The sequence below is a fragment of the Athene cunicularia genome, assembly GCF_003259725.1.
Source record: "Athene cunicularia isolate RWA chromosome 2 unlocalized genomic scaffold, athCun1 chr2_part1, whole genome shotgun sequence".
NCBI lineage: Eukaryota > Metazoa > Chordata > Aves > Strigiformes > Strigidae > Athene > Athene cunicularia.
The window spans coordinates 30050218-30069662 of NW_020799095.1; the positions used below are offsets into that span (position 1 = coordinate 30050218).

Genomic DNA, 19445 nt, shown 5'->3' on the forward strand with positions numbered 1-19445 from the left:
ACACATACAATTTATAATTTCATTATTTTTAAGGAAATAATTTTAAGGAAATGTCACGCTATTTGATTAATGCTATACTTTAAAAATCTTATTCTTAACCTATTTTCTTTTCAGTCTTATTTAGGAAATAATTGTTTCTAGGCATATTAGCAACATTAGTGGGCTCAATGTTTAGAACAGCTGGCTTTCATAACATCAACATTGTGTACCAGATTTTACAGTTGGCACAATTTAAGGTGGCAATAAATAAAGCATATTAGGTACTTTATTATAAATTGTACCTTATAATCAAATACCTCTGATAGCTGATACATTATTTGGAGAAGCAGTATTGGGCATAACAGCACAGGTCGGGACTAGCCAATATAAGCTGCTTTAAATTGTGCACCTTCCAAACATAGGTGTGCCTCATCTTACTTCACCCTAATTACAACATAAAAGTAGCGTGAAAGACGCCTCAGCAACAGTTTCCACTTTTGCCATTTGGAAGAGGCAGCTGCAGGGCCTGGCACCAGCCCCTCACTGCAGAGCCTGTGCCTTCCCACAGAATCTGCTGCAGTCAGAAGGGTTGCTTTAGGGTTCCCCAGGAAAGCAGAAATCAGAAGTGAGTAGAAGACTGCAGATCTCACTGGGGAAAGGAGCAGTGCTTACTGTCTAGGTCAACAGGCAGGCTTTTCTCTTAACACCACAGATTTTTCAGTTTCTTAGACATGATGAAGAGAAATGTGAAAGAATGAAGAATAATGTGAAATCCACAAAGTAGTTCAGCTTATGAGTCTCAAGTTAAGCATCATAACCTATTTGGGCACTCAGGTTCTTTAGTTTCAGTCACTGCTTTTGAATATTTTTACTTTATTATTATTGTTACCGATATTTCTGGTAGAGTAGCAGGAAAAAAAAGAAAAAGAAAAAAGCCAATCTTCCTAGTACTACAGATCCAGTTACAAAATACTCTGGTGTTTTTAGGTTGCTGAGAGCATCTGATCACCAAGAGCATAACATGTTAGCTAATATAAAATCATCATATGTAACCACAGTGTGTTGTTCGTGCACCGCTATGTCTTCACCTTGTACAAACTACAACTGGCCTACTAACCAAATGCAGTGTTTTATTCAAATCAGGTGATAGTCTCCTACATCAACATTTTCAGACCCCTGCAAAACTGTCCAGCAGAGGTGTGAGTGCTGTACTGGTGAATATAGCTCTTACAAAAGGCTGGCTTTTCTTGGTTACTTTATGCAGGCTTTTTCTTCAGTGACGTTGTGGGCTTCTATGTATTAAAACTGCTACAACTTCTGTACTGTCATGTGCATGTTAACCTGTGCTTTGTAAATCACTGCTATTGATGTGGTGCACCTTCCTTATATTGCTGCCAAATGCTGTGTGTCATGCCTAACACATGATGCTTCTGTCTACCTTTTGGGATTCTGTGTGCCTCAGTCCCTGCCTTTTTTTGAGATGTGGGCTCCTCCCTTAAGCCTAGAAAAGACTTAAAAGCAGGCAGCTGTGCCACTTGGATGCACATCTTCCCCTTTCCTGCAAGGTTGGCTTTGCTTCCATATCTGCTGATAGGTACAGATTCTGACTCCTGGTTCTTGCTGTGCAGTGTTGAGAAGCGGACCCACTTCCAGGCTGTTGTTTCCTGTCACTGGTGGTTTTCCTGACTATTCAGGTATTTGCAACTAAAGTAAGCTGAATGATGAAGGAATAAACCTGTATGAGTAGAAAGTGTGAATGATTCTCAGTGACCGGAAATGTATCTTTAAGCAGTTTAAGGACTTTAACTAAATGTGCTTCTTTATCATGCTTGAAATTTTTGTATCACCTTTGGAATCCATTTGAGAAGAGATTTTTTTTTATTTATTTTGTATTTGACTGTCAAGTTAGAGCACTGGCTTCAGAAATGTTTGAGTGTTTGTCTGTTTTTGTGGAAGTGACTGTGTAAATGGGACTAATGGTATTGAAGATGAATTAATCTATCAGAGGAGTTATGTCTTCTGCAGCACTAGTTCCACTATCCTTCAGCTATTTTTAAGCTCACATTGTCTGCCCAGTGATTTTTGATACACCTTTTTTTGTCTTGCTCTTCTTATAGTTTCTTTAAAGTGATTATTAACTAATGTTGACAAACTTTCCAGTTTAAACATATGTGAAAATCAAGGAATCGGCATAGCAACATTTGGGTAGATTTTCTTATGTCTTGCATTACATAGCTTTTTTTTTGATCTGGTTGCATTTCTTAAACTTTCTGTGCTGGTAAAAAAGACTGCATGTAGGTATATAGGTGTATTTTATGATGAACCTTGCATATACTGAGCTATATTCAAAGCAAGAACTAACCATAATTTGCAGCATTTTGGAAATGGAATTTTGCTGCTTGTTACCCCTAATTACTATTTTTGCAGTCTTTTTAACAAGAACATGTGAGTTTATGCTAATTGTTGCAGAAAACAGTTTTTTTACATCACTACTACTTCTGATTAATTTATGTGTTGCACATGGTGATCTCAGGTTCTTCTGACAGAACACAGCCTGAAAGGGCTACCAATAGTAGGATGTCAACTCAGTGCTTAAGTCTACAAATCTAATCAGCAAGAATAAAGGGCAAGAAAATCAGGAAAGAATAAAAATGGTTGCGAATTACTTTTTTCTTCGAATAGTAAAGACAGTATCTGATGCTAGAGACAATGCAGTTAGCATGTTCAATGCTATTTTTTTCTTCTCAGTAAGAAGGAAGGAGTAGTTATAATCTTGCTTCAGCTATTACTTCTGTCAGTCAGTAAAAAAAAAATACTAAAGCTGCTGTGATAAAACTGACTGTGGCTCTGGTTACTCCACCATCTCAAAAAGAATGTAATTAGAAAAAGTCTAGAGATGGGCAGCAATGATAGTCATGAGTATAGAAGTACTGCCATATGAGGGACACCTAAGCAAGCCAGGCCTTTTCATTCAGGAAAAAGAGCTGACTGAGGGCAGGGACAATATGACAGAAGATCTCAGAAATGCTCAGTGGCAAATCTTGAGAGATGCACCATTCACTTTCTCTATTGTACTAACCTCTGGCCATCAACTGAAGTTGTAAGAGTCGGATTAAAAACAAAAAAGGAGATAATTCTTTATGCAAGAGATAGTAGAGCTGTGAAACTTATTGCCAGAGGATGTCACAGATGCCAGCTGTTCATAGGAATTTAAGGGAAGGCTGGATAAATACATGAAATATATTTCCTGTATAAAGAAACTGCATCCAGCTGTTCCCTAGACATCTATTTTCTACTGTAGTAGAGAGAATATTGAACTAGGTGATCCTTATGTTTTCTAGGTCTTTAGATGGACCTTATATTTTTTTATGTTCTAAAAGCCTGTGTTTTAAAATGGTCATCCTGAAATCCCATATCAATTTGTTTTGCTGCTTGTTAGGTTCTTTGTGGTCAGTGACTCAAATAGGAAAAAATATTAACCAAAGGTGCTGTCCAATGATATTCCACCACCGTTTATAAAAGCAGAACTTGTTTCCACTGCTGCATGGAGATGATCTCATATCTAGCAGATTGTTGTTGTAGCACAGGCAGTTCTGATGACAGAAAATATTGCAGCCCATTGTTTCAAATTAGACTTAAGTCATTCTAATTTTCTTATACCTGAAGAGTCTTGTTCTAGAATGATGTGTTGTTTTCCTGGTTTTGTTTTTTTGGGTTTTTTTTTTGTTTTTTAGGAATGGAAAAGCTGGTTGTTTGTCCATACAAGAGGCCAAATGCTCTTTGTAGGCTGATTTGCTTTCCGTGGGCTGGTGGTGGAACTTCTCAACTTGCTGCATGGGGCAAACTCTTCAGCAGCTCAATTGAAGGTTAGTCATTTGTGTAGCTAAAGCAGAAGTTAAGCAAGTCTGAAATAAACAGAAGCCAGATTTTTTCTATGGAATGTAATGTTCTTGAGAGCACTGCAGTCTTTTTCCAATGGGTTTTATCCAGAAAGGAATTCCATTAAGAATTAGCATTTCTATTAGGATGCTGAGTTTACTAAGTTTATATACCACCTTCATCAAGTTATATTTGACTAGGTTAAAAAATTATATCCTCAGAGCTAGATTTCACAAGACTATATATAGTAGGCTTGATTGCTTCAGAAACCATTGGTATGACTCAGAAGCAGCAATACACTGGCATATTGTTAATATGTTTAAAAAGGCATCAACAAGGTTAGTAGTGAAGATGTGAGAACTACTTAATGTTGAGAGACTGCACAGAATGAATTTCCATTATCCAGAGTGTTTGTATGGTTTTGCGCTCCTTGTGTCAAAACTGAAGTTTAACATTTCGTTACAGTGCAAAGTAATTCTCACTGCTATTAGGCTGTATCAGCATGAAAAGATCCATTGCTGAACTATTTGAAGAGGAATGAAGGCCATTTTCCAGACCCGTCCACGAAGGAAAAAAAAAATTAACATTTATAGAGAGCATTTCCACTGTAATTGCACTAGTCCTCTAAATGCTTGTATGCTTTCTGTAAACAGTTGCACAAGTCACATCAATTTTTTCTTGAAATTTTAAAGAAAAAAAGCGCGCTTTTGTCCACTGGAACTACTTCCAATGAAGTTACTAAGGAGATAGCCTATGAGCAACTGCAGACACATAAATCAGGGTGCAGCATACTCTTTAAGAGATGGGTTTTTTTGCAGGAAGGAAGTATAGAAGATGCAAACCTTTCTGCATTGCTATCTATGGTATTAAGTAGTGGTTTATTCTATGTCTCCTAAAATACTTTGTGTCTGACCTATTGCTTCCCTATTAGTTTGGCAGTATGCGCAACATCAAGGAGATTTTAGAAAATCAACATTTTTTCCCTGATCTATTCATTCCTTACTTTCTCTAAACAGCGAGAAGAAAATCCCCATTTTTGCAAGGAATATAATAAAAGCATGTAATATGTCCTTCCACATAAGTTGTCACCAATTTATACTATGATTCCACATTTTTCTATGTGCAGTGCTGAAGAGCCTGGAAAGAACAGGGACTGTATGATTCTACTATAGTTTAACTTTCTAATGCTGCCCTTGAAAGGATGTATTTTATACAAGCCTCCAACTTATTATTATTGAAAATGAATTTGTGGTTGTTTAGTAATGCTAACAGTAATAAAGTTGCTTAGAAACCTCAGCTGAGATCAGGACCTTGTGGATTTCTGACCCAAGTCATTTATTTATCAATCAGATCAACTGGAGAGGCAACGTTTTTGAGTAAAGGAAGGGATGGGATCTCTCATGGGATTAAAGGACAGTAGTAGCAATAGCAAATATACCATATCAACTGTAAAAAGGATTATTTTAAATAATCTATGTATTCTGCAGAATAGATTAAAAAACAGTTAAACCTATTTTCCTGTTTCTATCTGAAATAACTATAATTATTATTCCTCCACCTTTTCTGCAGTGTCCTCTGTAAGGCTTCCTGGAAGAGAATCTCGTCTTAAGGAGCCTTTTGCGAAAGACATGACAACCATAGTTAATGAAATTACAAGTGTTTTGTTAAAAGAATTGCAAGAAAAACCATTTGCATTTTTTGGTCACAGGTAAAAATATATACATTTTTAGATACCGTAATGAAGAAGCTTTATCTTTGAACTCTAGGAGTAGATAGTTACTTGCCTTTATTTGCAAAAGCTTTAGAAAGACATTTCTGCAAAGGTCTTTTGTCAAGTCATCCTAAAACATGTTGTTGATCTCAAAGACTCTGGTTATTTTGTTATTACTTCAGGCACACTGTCTTCTAAAAATGGCAGTGTTGTGTTTTGTTTCTTTTTTTTTTTCTCACTGATAAATTATAATTCTGTTTATTGTTAATATTTGTGTCAGTGCTTGTTCTATATGAATGCAGGGTGAACCATTCCTAAAACACATAGATTTTCAAGATCACTTAGTCCCCAGTATTTAAAATAACTGTTCTTACTTCAAATTAAGGAGACTACTAAAAGAAAGAGGGATTTTTTTAAGTCTGATTTGTAAAACTAGACTGTATAGTAACACACAATTTGCTAATATCACTGTAATTTACGTCATATATGGTTTCAGTAATGGTTCAAGATAGCAAATTAGCACTGAAATTCAAATTATGTTTAAATTTTCCAGTTTTAATGTATGTTTTTGCTCACCATTCTTTAATTTGTCTTTTTGCTGCAGTTTTGGATCTTATATTAGTTTTGCAGTTGCACTACACTTGAAAGAAAAGTACGGACTAGAGCCGATCCATCTTTTTGTATCAGGGGCACATGCCCCAAATGTAAGTTACAGAATCTTTAATACTAGGAAACAAAACAGTATATTAGCTACCAAGAGTAAAAACAACATTTTACAGTATGGTATGCAGAGTGGCTTTAATACAAAACAAGCATTGCTTCTGAATGTTCTGTTTTCTTAGAGGAAATTAAGTCTGAGGCAGTCAGAGAATTTCACGTTACGGAATATTCACTGCTGCTAACCTTAGCCTAGGGAGAACAGTCTTATTAAGATAATGCTACCTCATTTGAATACTGTGAATACTTTATTTACTATGACCTTTGGCTTAATACTGAAAAGTAATCAAAATATAAAGTGCCACTCCCTACTCTGTAACATGTGAAATAACTGTCTTAACCTAGTCATTCATAAACCTCCTGCACCAGCCCTCAGTACATTTGCCCATTTATTTCTTTCCCTCCTCACTCTTTTTTGGCTTTTTAATCTGTCCTCAGTTTCTTCTGGGGTTCTGGTTGTTCTGCTAGTCTTTTAAGGAAAGCAACAGTGAAGTGGCTTTTTCCCATTCCTCCTGTCCTCAGTCAGCGTTTACTATTTCCATTCTTCTGTTTTCGGGGCTTCTTAGCAATCCTGAGCATGAGCTAGTACTTCATGGAAGCAATTACTATTCCCACAAATTTCCATAAGAGGTTGGTCTCTCCGGTCCTACATCAGTCAGATTTGTGTCCACTGCTAGGCTTTTCTTTCTCTTGAACAGATTATTTTATTAGTTGTATTTCAATAGTGAGAGTCAAATATTGAACAAAATTAAATTAATGGTTATTTGTCTGTGGCAGTTTCAGACCTTGAGGGGACTTGGCTCACTCATAATCTGTATTTTCAGCAAACATTCCATAAAGCCTTTCCAAGAAGTATTCCCTGTGGATGTTAAACTAATCAGCCATTGTATACTGGAGACAGAGAATCATTGTACTTTCTTACTAAAACAATTCTTAATGAAAATATTGAATAGAATCACAGACTCATAGAACAGTTTGGGTTGGAAGGGACCTCAAAGATCATCTTGTTCCACCCCCCTGCCATGGTCAGGGACACCTCCCACTAGCCCAGGTTGCTCAAAGCCCCGTCCAACCTGGTCTTGAACACTGCCAGGGAGGGGGCAGCCACAGCTGCTCTGGGCAACCTGTGCCAGTGTCTCACCACCCTCACAGGGAAGAATTTCTTCCTTAGGTCTAATCTAAACCTTCTTTCAGTTTAAAACCATTACCCCTCATCCTATCCCTATAGTCCCTGATAAACAGTCCCTCCCCATCTTTCCTTAAGCCCCCTTTAAGTACTGGAAGACCACTATAAGATCTCCCTGGAGCCTTCTCCAGGCTGAACAACCCCAACTGTCTCAGCCTGTCCTCACAGAGGAGGTGCTACAGCCCCCTGATCATCTTCATAGCCCTTCCCTGGGCCCACTCAAGCAGGTCCATGTCCTTCTTATGTTGGGGGTCACAGAGCTGGATGCAGCACTCCAGGTGGGGTCTCACCAGAGCAGAGTAGAGGGGAAGAATCCCTTCTCAACCTGCTGGCCACAGTTCTCTTGATGCAGCCCAGGATATGTTGGCACATTGCTGGCTCATATTCAGTTTTCCATTGACCAATACCCCAAAGTCCTTCTCCGCAGGGCTGCTCTCAATCCACTCATTGCCCAGCCTATATTTGTGCTTGAGATTGCCCTGACCCATGTGCAGGACCTTGCACTTGGCCTTGTTGAACTTAGGAGTTTTAAAAGTCTATTTTATACTTTATAAAGTATATACCTGATATATATATAGATATGATTATATACTTTAAAAAACATATACCTGATTTGTTTTATCTGGTGCTGACAGTCTGAAGCATTTCTTCCCATCAAAAGCATACCCCTATGTGATGCACAAGATGAAGACATTATTACATATATACAACTCCTAGGAGGAACTCCTTCTGAGTTTCTCCAATATGAAGATGTTAAGAAACATCTGATACATACTTTCAGAGAAGATATTAGAGTTCTTCAGACATTTTCGTAAGTTTTACAATTTTGTATTACATTTGTATTTGCCTTTTACAGTTTTTACTTCTGTCTAATCATTTCAGGTTTTTTCTCTGTAATATGTTCTCATTTGTTATAAAGAGTATGAAAAAGTAAACATAGTTTTCTCCTTTGTGTGCTTTTCCATTTATATTCTAGTATTTAAGCCCTAGAGGAAAACATTGCCTACTGTAGCAAGCACTACTGTTATTACAGTAGCAAATGTGTCATTGTAGAATTATAATTCTACTTTGGATCCAAAGTTAGTAGCCACTAAAAGGAATATTCTCATATCTGTTGTTGTTTTCTGAGGCTAATAAGCTCAACTGATTATGCTCCAGGATCACTGCATTCAGATTGCTGATCCAAGGCCCCCTAACCTAACCAGAAGCAAAGAACCCCTGTGCTCTGGGCATCTAGAGAGCAACCAGCTTCTTTGGTCCTAACTGCTGTCACCACTAGATGTTATGCAGCAGCTCACATAGCTGAGTGGTTAAGGTTTCTTATCCGGGCAAAGACAAGGACACTCTTGGATGTGGGACCCATTTTGGCCATAGGAACCCGATGCTGATAAGGCCCTGAAACGCTAGAACTTGAATATAAGCAGACAACATAATTGTTTATTGGTAAGAATTTTTATTGCAGGTTGAAGCTCTCGTCTTCCTAACTGTTGGGTCATACTTTGTTTAAAATTTTTAGACCTAATTGCAGTAGGGTAAAGAGCTAAGAATCTTACAGTAATTCCTTCTGTGCACAGTTTAATTCCTGAAGTTATGTTTTGGAAGAGAAGGAAACAGCTATTTTGTATATGGAAGCAAACCCCAAACATAAGTATTTTATTACTACTTTTTATGTTCACAGTTTTGAGAAGGCAGAAAGGAATATCCCCTTCTCTTGTGATATTACTTGCTTTAATGGGTCCGAAGATAAACCACATGATTTAGAAGGTACTTTGCTTAAATGGCTTTCCTCTTATATTTATGAATATTCCCGTTGTATTGAATCAGCTAATGATTATAGTCTTTCATCTCCTTCTTAAATGAGACAAATCAACAGAGCAGTCTCAACATATAAACCAAAACAGCTGATACGGGATTTAAAATAATTATTACATAACTTTGAAACAGTTATGTAAAATGACCACAATAATTGACATTTCTCTGACACTTCAATTATCTTTTTCAGCCTGGCACGATCTAACAAGTGGAGATACTTCCTTTTATGACCTTCCTGGAGGTCACTTTTATCTGCTGGAACCCTCTAATGCAATTTTCTTGACAAAACACATAACAAGATGTATAGAAAATGCTGGTCTATGAGTATTTCCCTCTATTTTAATGGCAAAGGTGTAAGATTAGTCCACAGCACTTCATAATAAGTCATCATTTCTGACAATTGCATGCAGTTATACCTAAGAGTTGTACTGTTCCTCCAGATCTTTGTCGTAATCCTTTTAAAAGGGGGCAATTTTTCTGATTTTTTTTTTTTTAGTAAACACTGGCTTTGGGTCTTAAAAATAAAATTTTCATGTTTTCCCTGTTCTCATCTTGCATGTGCACAAACCCTTCATTCTATAACCTCATTTGCAAAAAATGACAGCTATGTTATTTTACTTTCAGAGCTTCTCTTTGTGTGCTTCTGCAAAACTGCTAAATATAATTCCATACCCACAAAAATCCACAATTCTTATAGAAAGCTTAATTTATTAGATTCAAATTTATTTAGAATAAGATACAATCTAAAAATAGAGCATGTATGTAAATAGCCTTTACAGTCAAACATCTTATGCTTAAAAGATTTTACTGTCAGACTAAACAATAAGGAGTTAGTATTGCATTTTCCATAACAGAGTTAGTTCATTAGCCACTGAAGAGTTAGTTATTAGTGGGAATTATTCTGAGGATTCTAGATCCCATATTTTTCTATCATTGCTTTTGCTTTAGAGATATAGGCATTCATGGCGTCCTCCTTCGATAAACCTGCAAAGGAAAAGTAGGAGTCATTATCTTTCCTCGTTTGTAATCCTGTGGATATGACTACATGATGTAAATCTACTTGTTGTAACACCTTTTTTCAGGTTCCATGCTTCCCATTTGGCTTTGCCTTTCAAATCTAGCATTCCTGGACATTCTGCCAAAATAAATGCATACCTTTGGTTATCATGCAGATTTACTAACATTTGCTTGATTTCATTAAGATACGGGAGTAAATGTGAAGTGTATTTATAGGAATACCAATATTAATATCTCCAACAGTAGCCTGTTTGTAGAATCCATATAGTTCCTTCAGTTCTTCATCAGTTGGTCTTGTTTTTAATTTTTTTACATCTTCTGCAGCATGATCAAAGTCAGCCTGATGAAAGAAAACAAAATGTTAGTTCTCCTCTCAAGCAGTGTGCTTAAAACATTAAGTATAGCATGCGCAGTAGTATCATTAGATACTCTCAATTACTCATTCGGGTTCAGTGGTAAGTCTAGGCATTTTCCCATGAAAGCAGCTTAATAAAACCCTAGATTATTAGAAGGGAAACTAGGCCAGCTTAGCTAATAGGGTCAGCACTGCTAAAATAATTTTTCCAACAGTTTTACTTAGAACCATTACAGACTGTCTAGTGTCAGGAGATCTACAGATATATTTATGCAAGCCTATTATAGAGTGAATGTAGCATGTATGTCTTTCACAGTCACAGTGGGGGTATGAAGGTGTTCATTGAACTTTATGCCTCATCAGTAATCTCTGAATTTGGCCCTGACTGCACAGTGCTGACTTGAGTGGCAGAGCATGAATACCCTCTGAGGGGTACTGCCCACTTCCCCCTTCACTGCCACTTCTCCACTCTCCAACACAAGAGTGAAGTATAACTTTACTCCTTTTATCACCATGCATCTCACATTCACACCAACCCAAGTATATAGCCATTATTCTTCCTATCTATGAGGTCTCAGGCTAAGACTTTAGCACAGAGTTGGGAGTCCTGTTTCATGCCCAGGACATTTCAGAGAGAGATTTCATACAGTGACAACAGACCTGCCACTGCACTACTATAATACAAAAAAGATTCAGGCACTTTAATACGCTATATGCTGATTTTAATAATTATTTTAGCTTTTGAGTTGGATCTGTGTTTGCAGAAGCACAATATATGCTACAAGATGTGCTATTACACATATATTTAATATGTACAAAACCAGTCTACAACTTTGTGATAAATCACCGATGTATTCACCAACAGTTTCAGCATGAATGCTGTGGCTCTATTTAAATAACTGAGACCCTGACACTACCGCAGCAGTTTGTACTGTGCTTCTTTAGACCACTTTTTCCTTTCTCTAGTTAAAGGAAATATATATATATATATATATATATTTTTTTAATAAGAAAACCTAATGCACATTTCTCTCGTTAGTTGATACCTTTCTCCTTGACAAGCAACTGTGCTGGGTGGACCAGGTGATAGAAATAAGCAAGTATGCATGAGAGCTGGGCTCACTATAACATTCTGTATTCAAACAGAGAGAAAGTACAAGAGAAAGGCTCTTTCTGTATTTAAATTCAAGAAGGAAAACCGAAAAATTTTAAGACCGATGCTTAAGTATCTTTCTTCAAAGCAAGGCCCCTTCCTGGAATTACAAAACTACACATTCATTGATATAAGGACACATCAGCTGGTGGCTGCATTAAAGGCAGCGGTAGAGGGTAAGGACAGGTACCTGAATTCACTGCACAGAAACCTGGCCACTCTCCCACCAGATGAGTTACATCTGCCTCCTGAGATGGAGTTCACTTTTTGTTTTAGCCTGGAAATTTAGTTTGGCTAGCAAGTAAAGTTCCCAGATATAAACTTCTGAGGAATTTCTAATTTTTTTGTATAATTGCTGTTTGAAATCCACAAAGAGAAATAACAAGTCTAAGAACAAAAGTCCTCATCACAGGAGGACTTACATCTGTAACACTAGAGTCGAAACAAGGAGCAGCAGGCAGACGGGTGTATTTAGAAACAATGTTTTAAGAAAAATCATGATGTAGGATTAAAAGGGTGTTCTAGCAAAGGAATGCTCTCTGCAAAACAGCAATTAAAAATAAATCTTGAATCTTCTTTAGACTGCAGTTACAAATTCTCAGAACATTAGATGAGAAGGGTTCCATGACGATAATCAGCATCTCTAGTTCTGTGTGTTTATAGCACCCTTAAAAATGCAATGAAAGGAAAGCTCTTTAGACGAAAATCCTGCAGCTACGCAGATTCTTATCGACAAATAATCTTCTAACTCAGCAAGAACCGCAGTGTTTGAATAACTGACAAGCAGAAGTTTCCAGGAGATTCCCACTAAGGCATCCCAGAACTAAATGCCCAGTATTGGATGCAGGAGTACAGAAAATGGCTAGGGTGTTAAAACGGTCTATCAGTTTTAAGTCTGAGAAACACTGCTGTTAAGTGGAGATATTTTTAATATAATGAGCCTTCATTCTTTACTCAGTACAATACTGAGAATTACCCAGATTCCAAGTGTCATTTGTCCACTTAAAGCTCTGAAACTTGGTCATTTGATAAAGTATACAATTTGGCAGAGTTACTGCATTAAATTCTAGCTCAAATTACTTCCAAATGATATTCTTAAAACTTTACAGACAGAAAACATGTAACTGTGCTTATGCAGTTTGTTCAGATTTTGAGAAAAATAATTCTCAATATCAATAAAATGCAGTAATACCATAGAATCATTGACAAACATAAAGCTTTAAGTCCAACTTTTTGTGTCTGATTTCTTTTAAGAACAACGAAACACTGTGGATTTTAAATTTTTTTTTTAACCAACCAAATATTTGGGAGTGTTGCAAGACAAATACAGGATTTTGCTAGAATTAAAACACAAAACACCCAGAATATGTTATATGTAATTTAGATAAACCAAAATCATATGCTCCAGACTACATATAAAAGCTGAATCAATAATGTTGAAATGACCTTACAGCATCTCTTGTCAACATTTTTTTGCTTCTATGTACTCTCTTGTTTAGTTAAAAAATCAGCATTCTAATATTTTACTTAATTCATTTACTTAATTACATTCTACTCTACTGTTTACTTAACAAAATCATCAGAAATTAAATTGATCATGATGACTATTTTAATTGAAGTAGCTGGATTTAGTCAGTTTGGATCAGAATTAAAAATGGATTATATGAACCACAAAAGCTCCTTTGCTTCTTTGTTCTGGATAAAGAAAATGTAAATATTTTCTTCTTCAAAGCTTAACAACAGAAATATGAAACCTGATTATTCATTTTCCTGAAAGGCTAGAAAACTGTAGGCCACCTTTATGCACTGGAAGACCACGATAAGGTCTCCCTGGAGCCTTCTCCAGGCAGAACAACCCCAACTGTCTCAGCCTGTCCTCACAGGGGAGGTGCTACAGCCCCCTGATCATCTTCATGGCCCTTCCTTGGGCCTGCTCAAGCAGGTCCATGTCCTTCTTGTGTTGGGGGCCCCAGAGCTGGACACAGCACTCCAGGTGGGGTCTCACCAGACCAGAGTAGAGGGGGAGGATCACCTCCCTTGACCTGCTCGTCACCAGTCACCTCCTTATTTTCCATGTGCCCCAGCAGTTTCCAGGAGGATCTGTTCCATGATTTTGCCAGGCACAGGGGTGAGACTGACTGGCCTATAGTTCCCTGGATCTTCCTTTTTTTTCCTTTTCAAAAATTGAGGTTATGTTTCCCCTTTTCCAGTCAGTGGGAACTTCCCCAGACTGCCACGACTTCTCAAATATGATGGACAGTGGCTTAGCCAATTCATCTGTCAGTTCCCTCAGGACCTATGGACACATCTCATCAGGTCCCATGGACTTGTGCACCTTCAGCTTCCTTAGATGGTCTTGAACCTGATCTTCTCTTACAGTGGGCAGTTCTTCCTTCTCCCAGTCCCTGCCTTTGCTTTCTGTGATTTGGGTGGTGTGGCTAGAGCACTTGCTGGTGAAGACTGAAGCAAAAAGTAGTTAAGTACCTCAGCCTCCTCCATAGCCCAGGTAACTAAATCTCCTGTTTCCTTCTGGAGAGGGCACACATTTCCCATAGTGTTCCTTTTGTCACCAACATACCTATAGAAGCTTTTCTTTTTACCTTTGATGGCCCTGGCCAGATGTAATTCTGTCAAGGCTTTGGCCTTCCTAACCTGATCCCTGCCTGCTCAGACAATTTCTCTGTATTCCTCTCAGGCCACCTGTCCTTGCTTCCATCCTCTGTAGGCTTTATGATACAGACAGTAATAGTGGCCCAGTGTTCCCCTGGGTCTGACAAAGTACAAATTCCAGGGGTGGTACCCTACAAATAGTCACACTGTTATAAGTAAATAAACCTTGGAAAATCTATGGAAGGTCCCATTTAAAAAGTAGCCATAATGATTTAAAAAGTAGCCATAATGACTTAAATAAAATAATAATAAATGCAAATGTTTCCCCCAAACCACTTCAAGCATCATTAAAGCATCTAGTTGTTACCAACTAAGCATAAGGATTTCCTCTGTTCTTTCCATCACTGTACCTTACCTTTGATCATCTTTTGCTTATTAATGGGAGGGACTCCTACCACAGGAAAGAAGTTCAAGGAGAGAACACGCTACTTAATGGCAAACACTTTTCAGGACTGTATGAGGGTTAGGAGGTATACAATAGCATGCACAGAGTCTTCAACCTTCACAATACGTAGTGACCTTTTTTGTAAAGTTATGCTAGTATTGAGGAGCCCTTTCTAACCTGTATAGGGTGGCATTTTGTAGTGTGAAAGCAAGGGTGTATCTCCTCACTGCCATAAAACAAATATGTTGAAATTACCTTAAAGTAATAAGCTCTGTGGAGCAGCAGTTGTATCTTCTGACAGGTCTGAACAGCAAATATTTCTGGCAATTTAGCTAAACAAAATAATTTATAATTTCAGTTTTATTTAATGTTTTAAATTAGCCATAGTGACATCAGTACTGATGTAGATTCTTATAAACAAGAACTTCAGATATGTATATTCGTGAATGGACCGTTTTGCTGTCTTGCTTGTGGTGAAGTATTTCAATGTATAGGTCAGGAGACACATTTTTAGTATATGCCACAAAGTGCAAGTCAATTTTTGTTCTTCTAAAACCCCTTTAAATTGCATACGTTAAAAGGAAATAGTTAAATATAGAAACACTTCATGAATGTAATTGTACAAGAATGAAAATCTTTATAATTCAGGTCAAATCAGTAAATGAGAAATTTTTAGAAATCTTCTGTCAGCTGGCCAAGTTTTCATGATGCACACAGTAGTATGATCTGATCCTTAAGGAATTCCTGCTACAAAATCTTTGTAACCATGGCTGCCCTGCCATGGTTGCAAGACCTGTGGCTAGACAGGTATTTCAGATAATTTAATTTCTTCTTTAAATACTGAATCTGCTGAACAGAAGTTAAGTAAGTAAGAATACAAAGAAACTCTTGCTGATTATTCTGTAAGCTTTGCCATTAGAATTCCACTGTATGAAGTTTACAGCACAAACTGACTCAGGATCAGTTGTTAGGCTCATGTCAAAACTGTATATTCTCTACATCTATTTGTTCTTGATGCCACAGAAGAAAAATCTGTACAAGTGAGAAAACCCTAATCTCAAATCTGATTAGAGAAATTGATTATTTCTCCAGAAATTATAGTTTTGATAGCTTCTATCTTAGGTGCAAACAAAACTATTCTGAATCATGCATTGTTCAATCCTTGGCTTGTCCTAGATGTTCAAAAGAGAAGTATCTTTGGCCATAAAAGAAAAAAAATCAGTGGTTTATTTATTAATCACAGTTCATAGTTCGTTTGTGCTTCTTCTAAGCAATATAACAAAATCCTCACTGTGAAGAATTCCTAATATTTGTGATATTAGTATTTGCTTTCATGAAAGCCTTGCAATCTTTATTTTTCTTTTTAAGTGGTATTTTCTCTTGTTCTTCTTCTGTAGGATAAAAGTACCTGAATTTTCTACAACCACCTGCAATGCTTCAGCAAAGTCAGATGTTAAACTCATTTTTAGTTTTTCACCAGAAGTTGCCAAGAGCCATAGAAAGTAAGTAAATTTCACTACCCTTCCTTTCAGAAGCAAAACCAGAAAGGTGAACACACATGTTTGAGGCCAGCAAGTCAGCAAGAGCGCTGGGAGGGAATTCACAAGCGCACTGCCCTGTGCCTTAGGCACAGGACGGGCACCTTCAGCCTGGGACCACGGGGGCGGACAGACATGTCGCCATAAGCTAAACAGGAGTCTGAACCCACAGTACTTATGAGACTGTTTGCACGACTTGTTACCTCTGTGTTCCTTGACAGATAGGTACCTTAACCCTCCACGAAAATAGGCCTGGTCCACTTTGCGCTTACCTCAGGGCAGCAGCAAGGACATGGGTGCTTACTGCAGGGGAACTCAATGCTCTGAATTTACATCCCGGCTTACCCCAGAGTCACTCCAGACATGCCATGCTGTGGTGCAGTGTTTCAGACACTGCAGCATTTGGATACAAATGAGTTCTGTACTCGGGTACCAAAACTGTAGTCTAATTATGCAAAACCACATGTCCACATAAGCACTAACAACAGTATTTTTAATAGTTGTATAGCATTTATTATGGAGAAGAACTCAATGAGGGGAAACAAAATCAGCAATGCAACTAACTTATCACTGAATTAAAAATACCATCCAAAAGAAACTGGAACTGTACATCTCTAACACTCCTACAAGCCTTACACACACACTGTTGATATACATATATAAAAGGGATGTAGGTTTGATTATGAAAATATATGTAATGGCCCATCACTCTTAAAATCTCTTTTACAGGTAAAATTTTATTAAAATAAATATTTCAGTCTTAATCCAAACACCAGCAATGTGACATTCTTAACTTTACCTATCACTGACTCCTGCATCACAGATACCTCTTAATATTATCCATACATGTATAAACAAAAGCAGCATTCATGCTTTGTTAACAGTAAGATGTGGTATCAATAATAAAACATAAATGAGTTGCCAAAACCGATTAAAACTTAAATAAATTTTATCTTCATCTTTATACTGTGGCCGCTAGTGCATGTGAGGTTCTGCCAGCATTGATGAACAAGGACCATTCAAGTCAGCAGGAAACTTCCACATGCCTTGAATAGTTTTCTAATCTAAATTTCACAGTAAGAATGAACAAGCAATGTTGTTAGACCTGTACAAGACAAAAAACCCCCAACCCTCAAAAAAAAAAAGGAAACCATTAAGTTAATAAGCTTCTTATCTTCATATACGTTTATGCTATTTGCATCTATAGACAAGTATCATTGATACTGTTTTTAAAATATACAAATATGTATCCTGCTCAGCAAGAAATATGCTGAAATGACATTTAAACACTAAACATTTCTTTCTTCATCTCCGTCTAGCCAATCATTGTGCACAGACTGTTGCTTAGGATTTGCTTGCTTACACAACATGCTTAGGAGCAGCCTATAAAATATAATTTCCTTTTAATCATGTGCCAATAAAATTCCCTGTAACTTATCAAATTAAAAGCATATATACAAACATAAATATACAAACATGAATTAAAGAGAAATGCACAAATCAGACTATTAGTACATACTCCCTTTTTTTCAAAGAAAAAAGCTTGAATGAATTCTTCATTTACAGCAGAATATTTTACCAGTTTACAAAACTTCTAAACCTTTTACAGCCTCCCTGATGAAAACATTATTTTGCTCATTTTATCCTCATTCCCATACAGCTTGATTCAAGAATTTTTATGGATATAAATGGTAGCTGTTACCCAAAGCGACAGTGAAAACCTCTCTAATGCCAAATGCAGAATGTGTTGGATATCGTAATATTTCAGGCACTGATTTTTATGTGAACGTGTAACTGTATACAGCAATGGAATGGCATATTATACTGCACTCAGCTCTTTCTAATAGTGATTTATGGCTCATTGCTTAATCACCTGGCTAATAAATTTATATTCAGCGGTGAATTCAAGGCAGAATAAAATGAACTATAATTGCAGTGATCACTAATTGAACAAAGGTGGTGTTATATTTGGAATTTGGAAATTCTGACCCACTGAAGAAATATGATTCTTCCTCTTAGCTGTAAAAGACCACAATGAAACCTCTGTCATTCAACATAATTGCAGCTCAGGAGAAAATTGCTGAGCTACTGGCAACACACTTCCTGCATCTAGGTCAGAGCATTATGTTGCTCGGTCTTTGCAAAACACGCACACTAACCGAGCTGAGACAGACATTATAATGAGACTGGGATAAAAGGGCTTGCAAATCTTGGAAGTGAAAGGGATAATAGAAAGCCTAATGAAGAAAAACAGCCTAATCCATCAGGGTATGGGCAAGACAAGGGAAGTATTCATCGTTTGCTACAAAGGTAGAAGGCTAAAAGCCACCAGTAAGATCTAATTTCCTCAAAAACGATTTAAAACTATCGTCAGAGAGAGGTAGAAGGAAGCTCTCTCTATCCAGAAGGCAGAAAGCAGCTTTCCTACCAAAACACGTACCACTCCAAAGACGCACACACCACAGAAAAACCGCACAACTCCCTCAAAAATTAGTCATGCTTCCCAAATCCACAGACCATTGCTTCAGTGTTAGAAGCTTCCCTCCCCTCCTCCTTTTAGAGATACAAGTAACTGCTAGATCCTAAAAAATGAAGTACGTTCCTATTTTTCAATGCATAATCCAGTCCTAGCAGACTCAGCTGCACACATAAATTCATGCATGCTCTGAACAGGTGAGGCTCAAAAAAATTAAATGACCTACGAGTAGTTTAAAATAAGCAGCATGACTGTCACCCTCCACTTGAGAAACATAGTGCATTGTTTAACCTCCAAAGGCTTAGGCAAATTTCCCGTGCCGCAAGGTAACCTTGATTTTGCAGCAATAATCCTTACGCTGAAGAAATACCCCTCTCTCGGACACGGCATTGCCCAGGTGGACAGCGCATGTCTCCCTCTCCTCCCGCGTCCCTGCCTCACCAGATGCAGAGCTGCCTACCTGCAGAGTCATGATGCTGCGAGGATGCCCAGGGAACGGCCTCGCTCCTTCTCCGCCGGGGACGCGCTGCTCCTGCCGCTCGGCTGCTGCCGTGCGAGCGTGGCGGC

General features: G+C 37.6%; 2 protein-coding genes and 1 long non-coding RNA gene across 3 annotated transcripts; 1 reads left to right on the plus strand and 2 right to left on the minus strand.

Moving 5' to 3' along the window:
- Positions 1-247: 247 nt before the first annotated feature.
- LOC113477407 lies at positions 248-8173 on the minus strand. The gene is made up of 2 exons (XR_003397895.1): positions 8081-8173; positions 248-1714 (listed from the first exon to the last, which is right to left on the minus strand). It is a non-coding gene; the product is annotated as an uncharacterized LOC113477407 (long non-coding RNA).
- Positions 3641-10270, plus strand: OLAH (oleoyl-ACP hydrolase). Its single transcript, XM_026843714.1, has 6 exons — positions 3641-3845; positions 5428-5566; positions 6174-6273; positions 8108-8283; positions 9151-9236; positions 9475-10270. The coding sequence occupies exons 1-6, from the start codon at positions 3716-3718 to the stop codon at positions 9606-9608; spliced, it is 765 nt and encodes a 254-aa protein (XP_026699515.1). The 5' UTR covers positions 3641-3715; the 3' UTR covers positions 9609-10270.
- Positions 9987-19439, minus strand: ACBD7 (acyl-CoA binding domain containing 7). Its single transcript, XM_026843715.1, has 4 exons — positions 19339-19439; positions 10524-10641; positions 10357-10419; positions 9987-10268 (listed from the first exon to the last, which is right to left on the minus strand). Exons 1-4 carry the CDS (start codon positions 19348-19350, stop codon positions 10195-10197), a joined length of 267 nt encoding a protein of 88 aa, XP_026699516.1. The 5' UTR covers positions 19351-19439; the 3' UTR covers positions 9987-10194.
- Between the last annotated feature and the right edge of the window lie 6 nt (positions 19440-19445).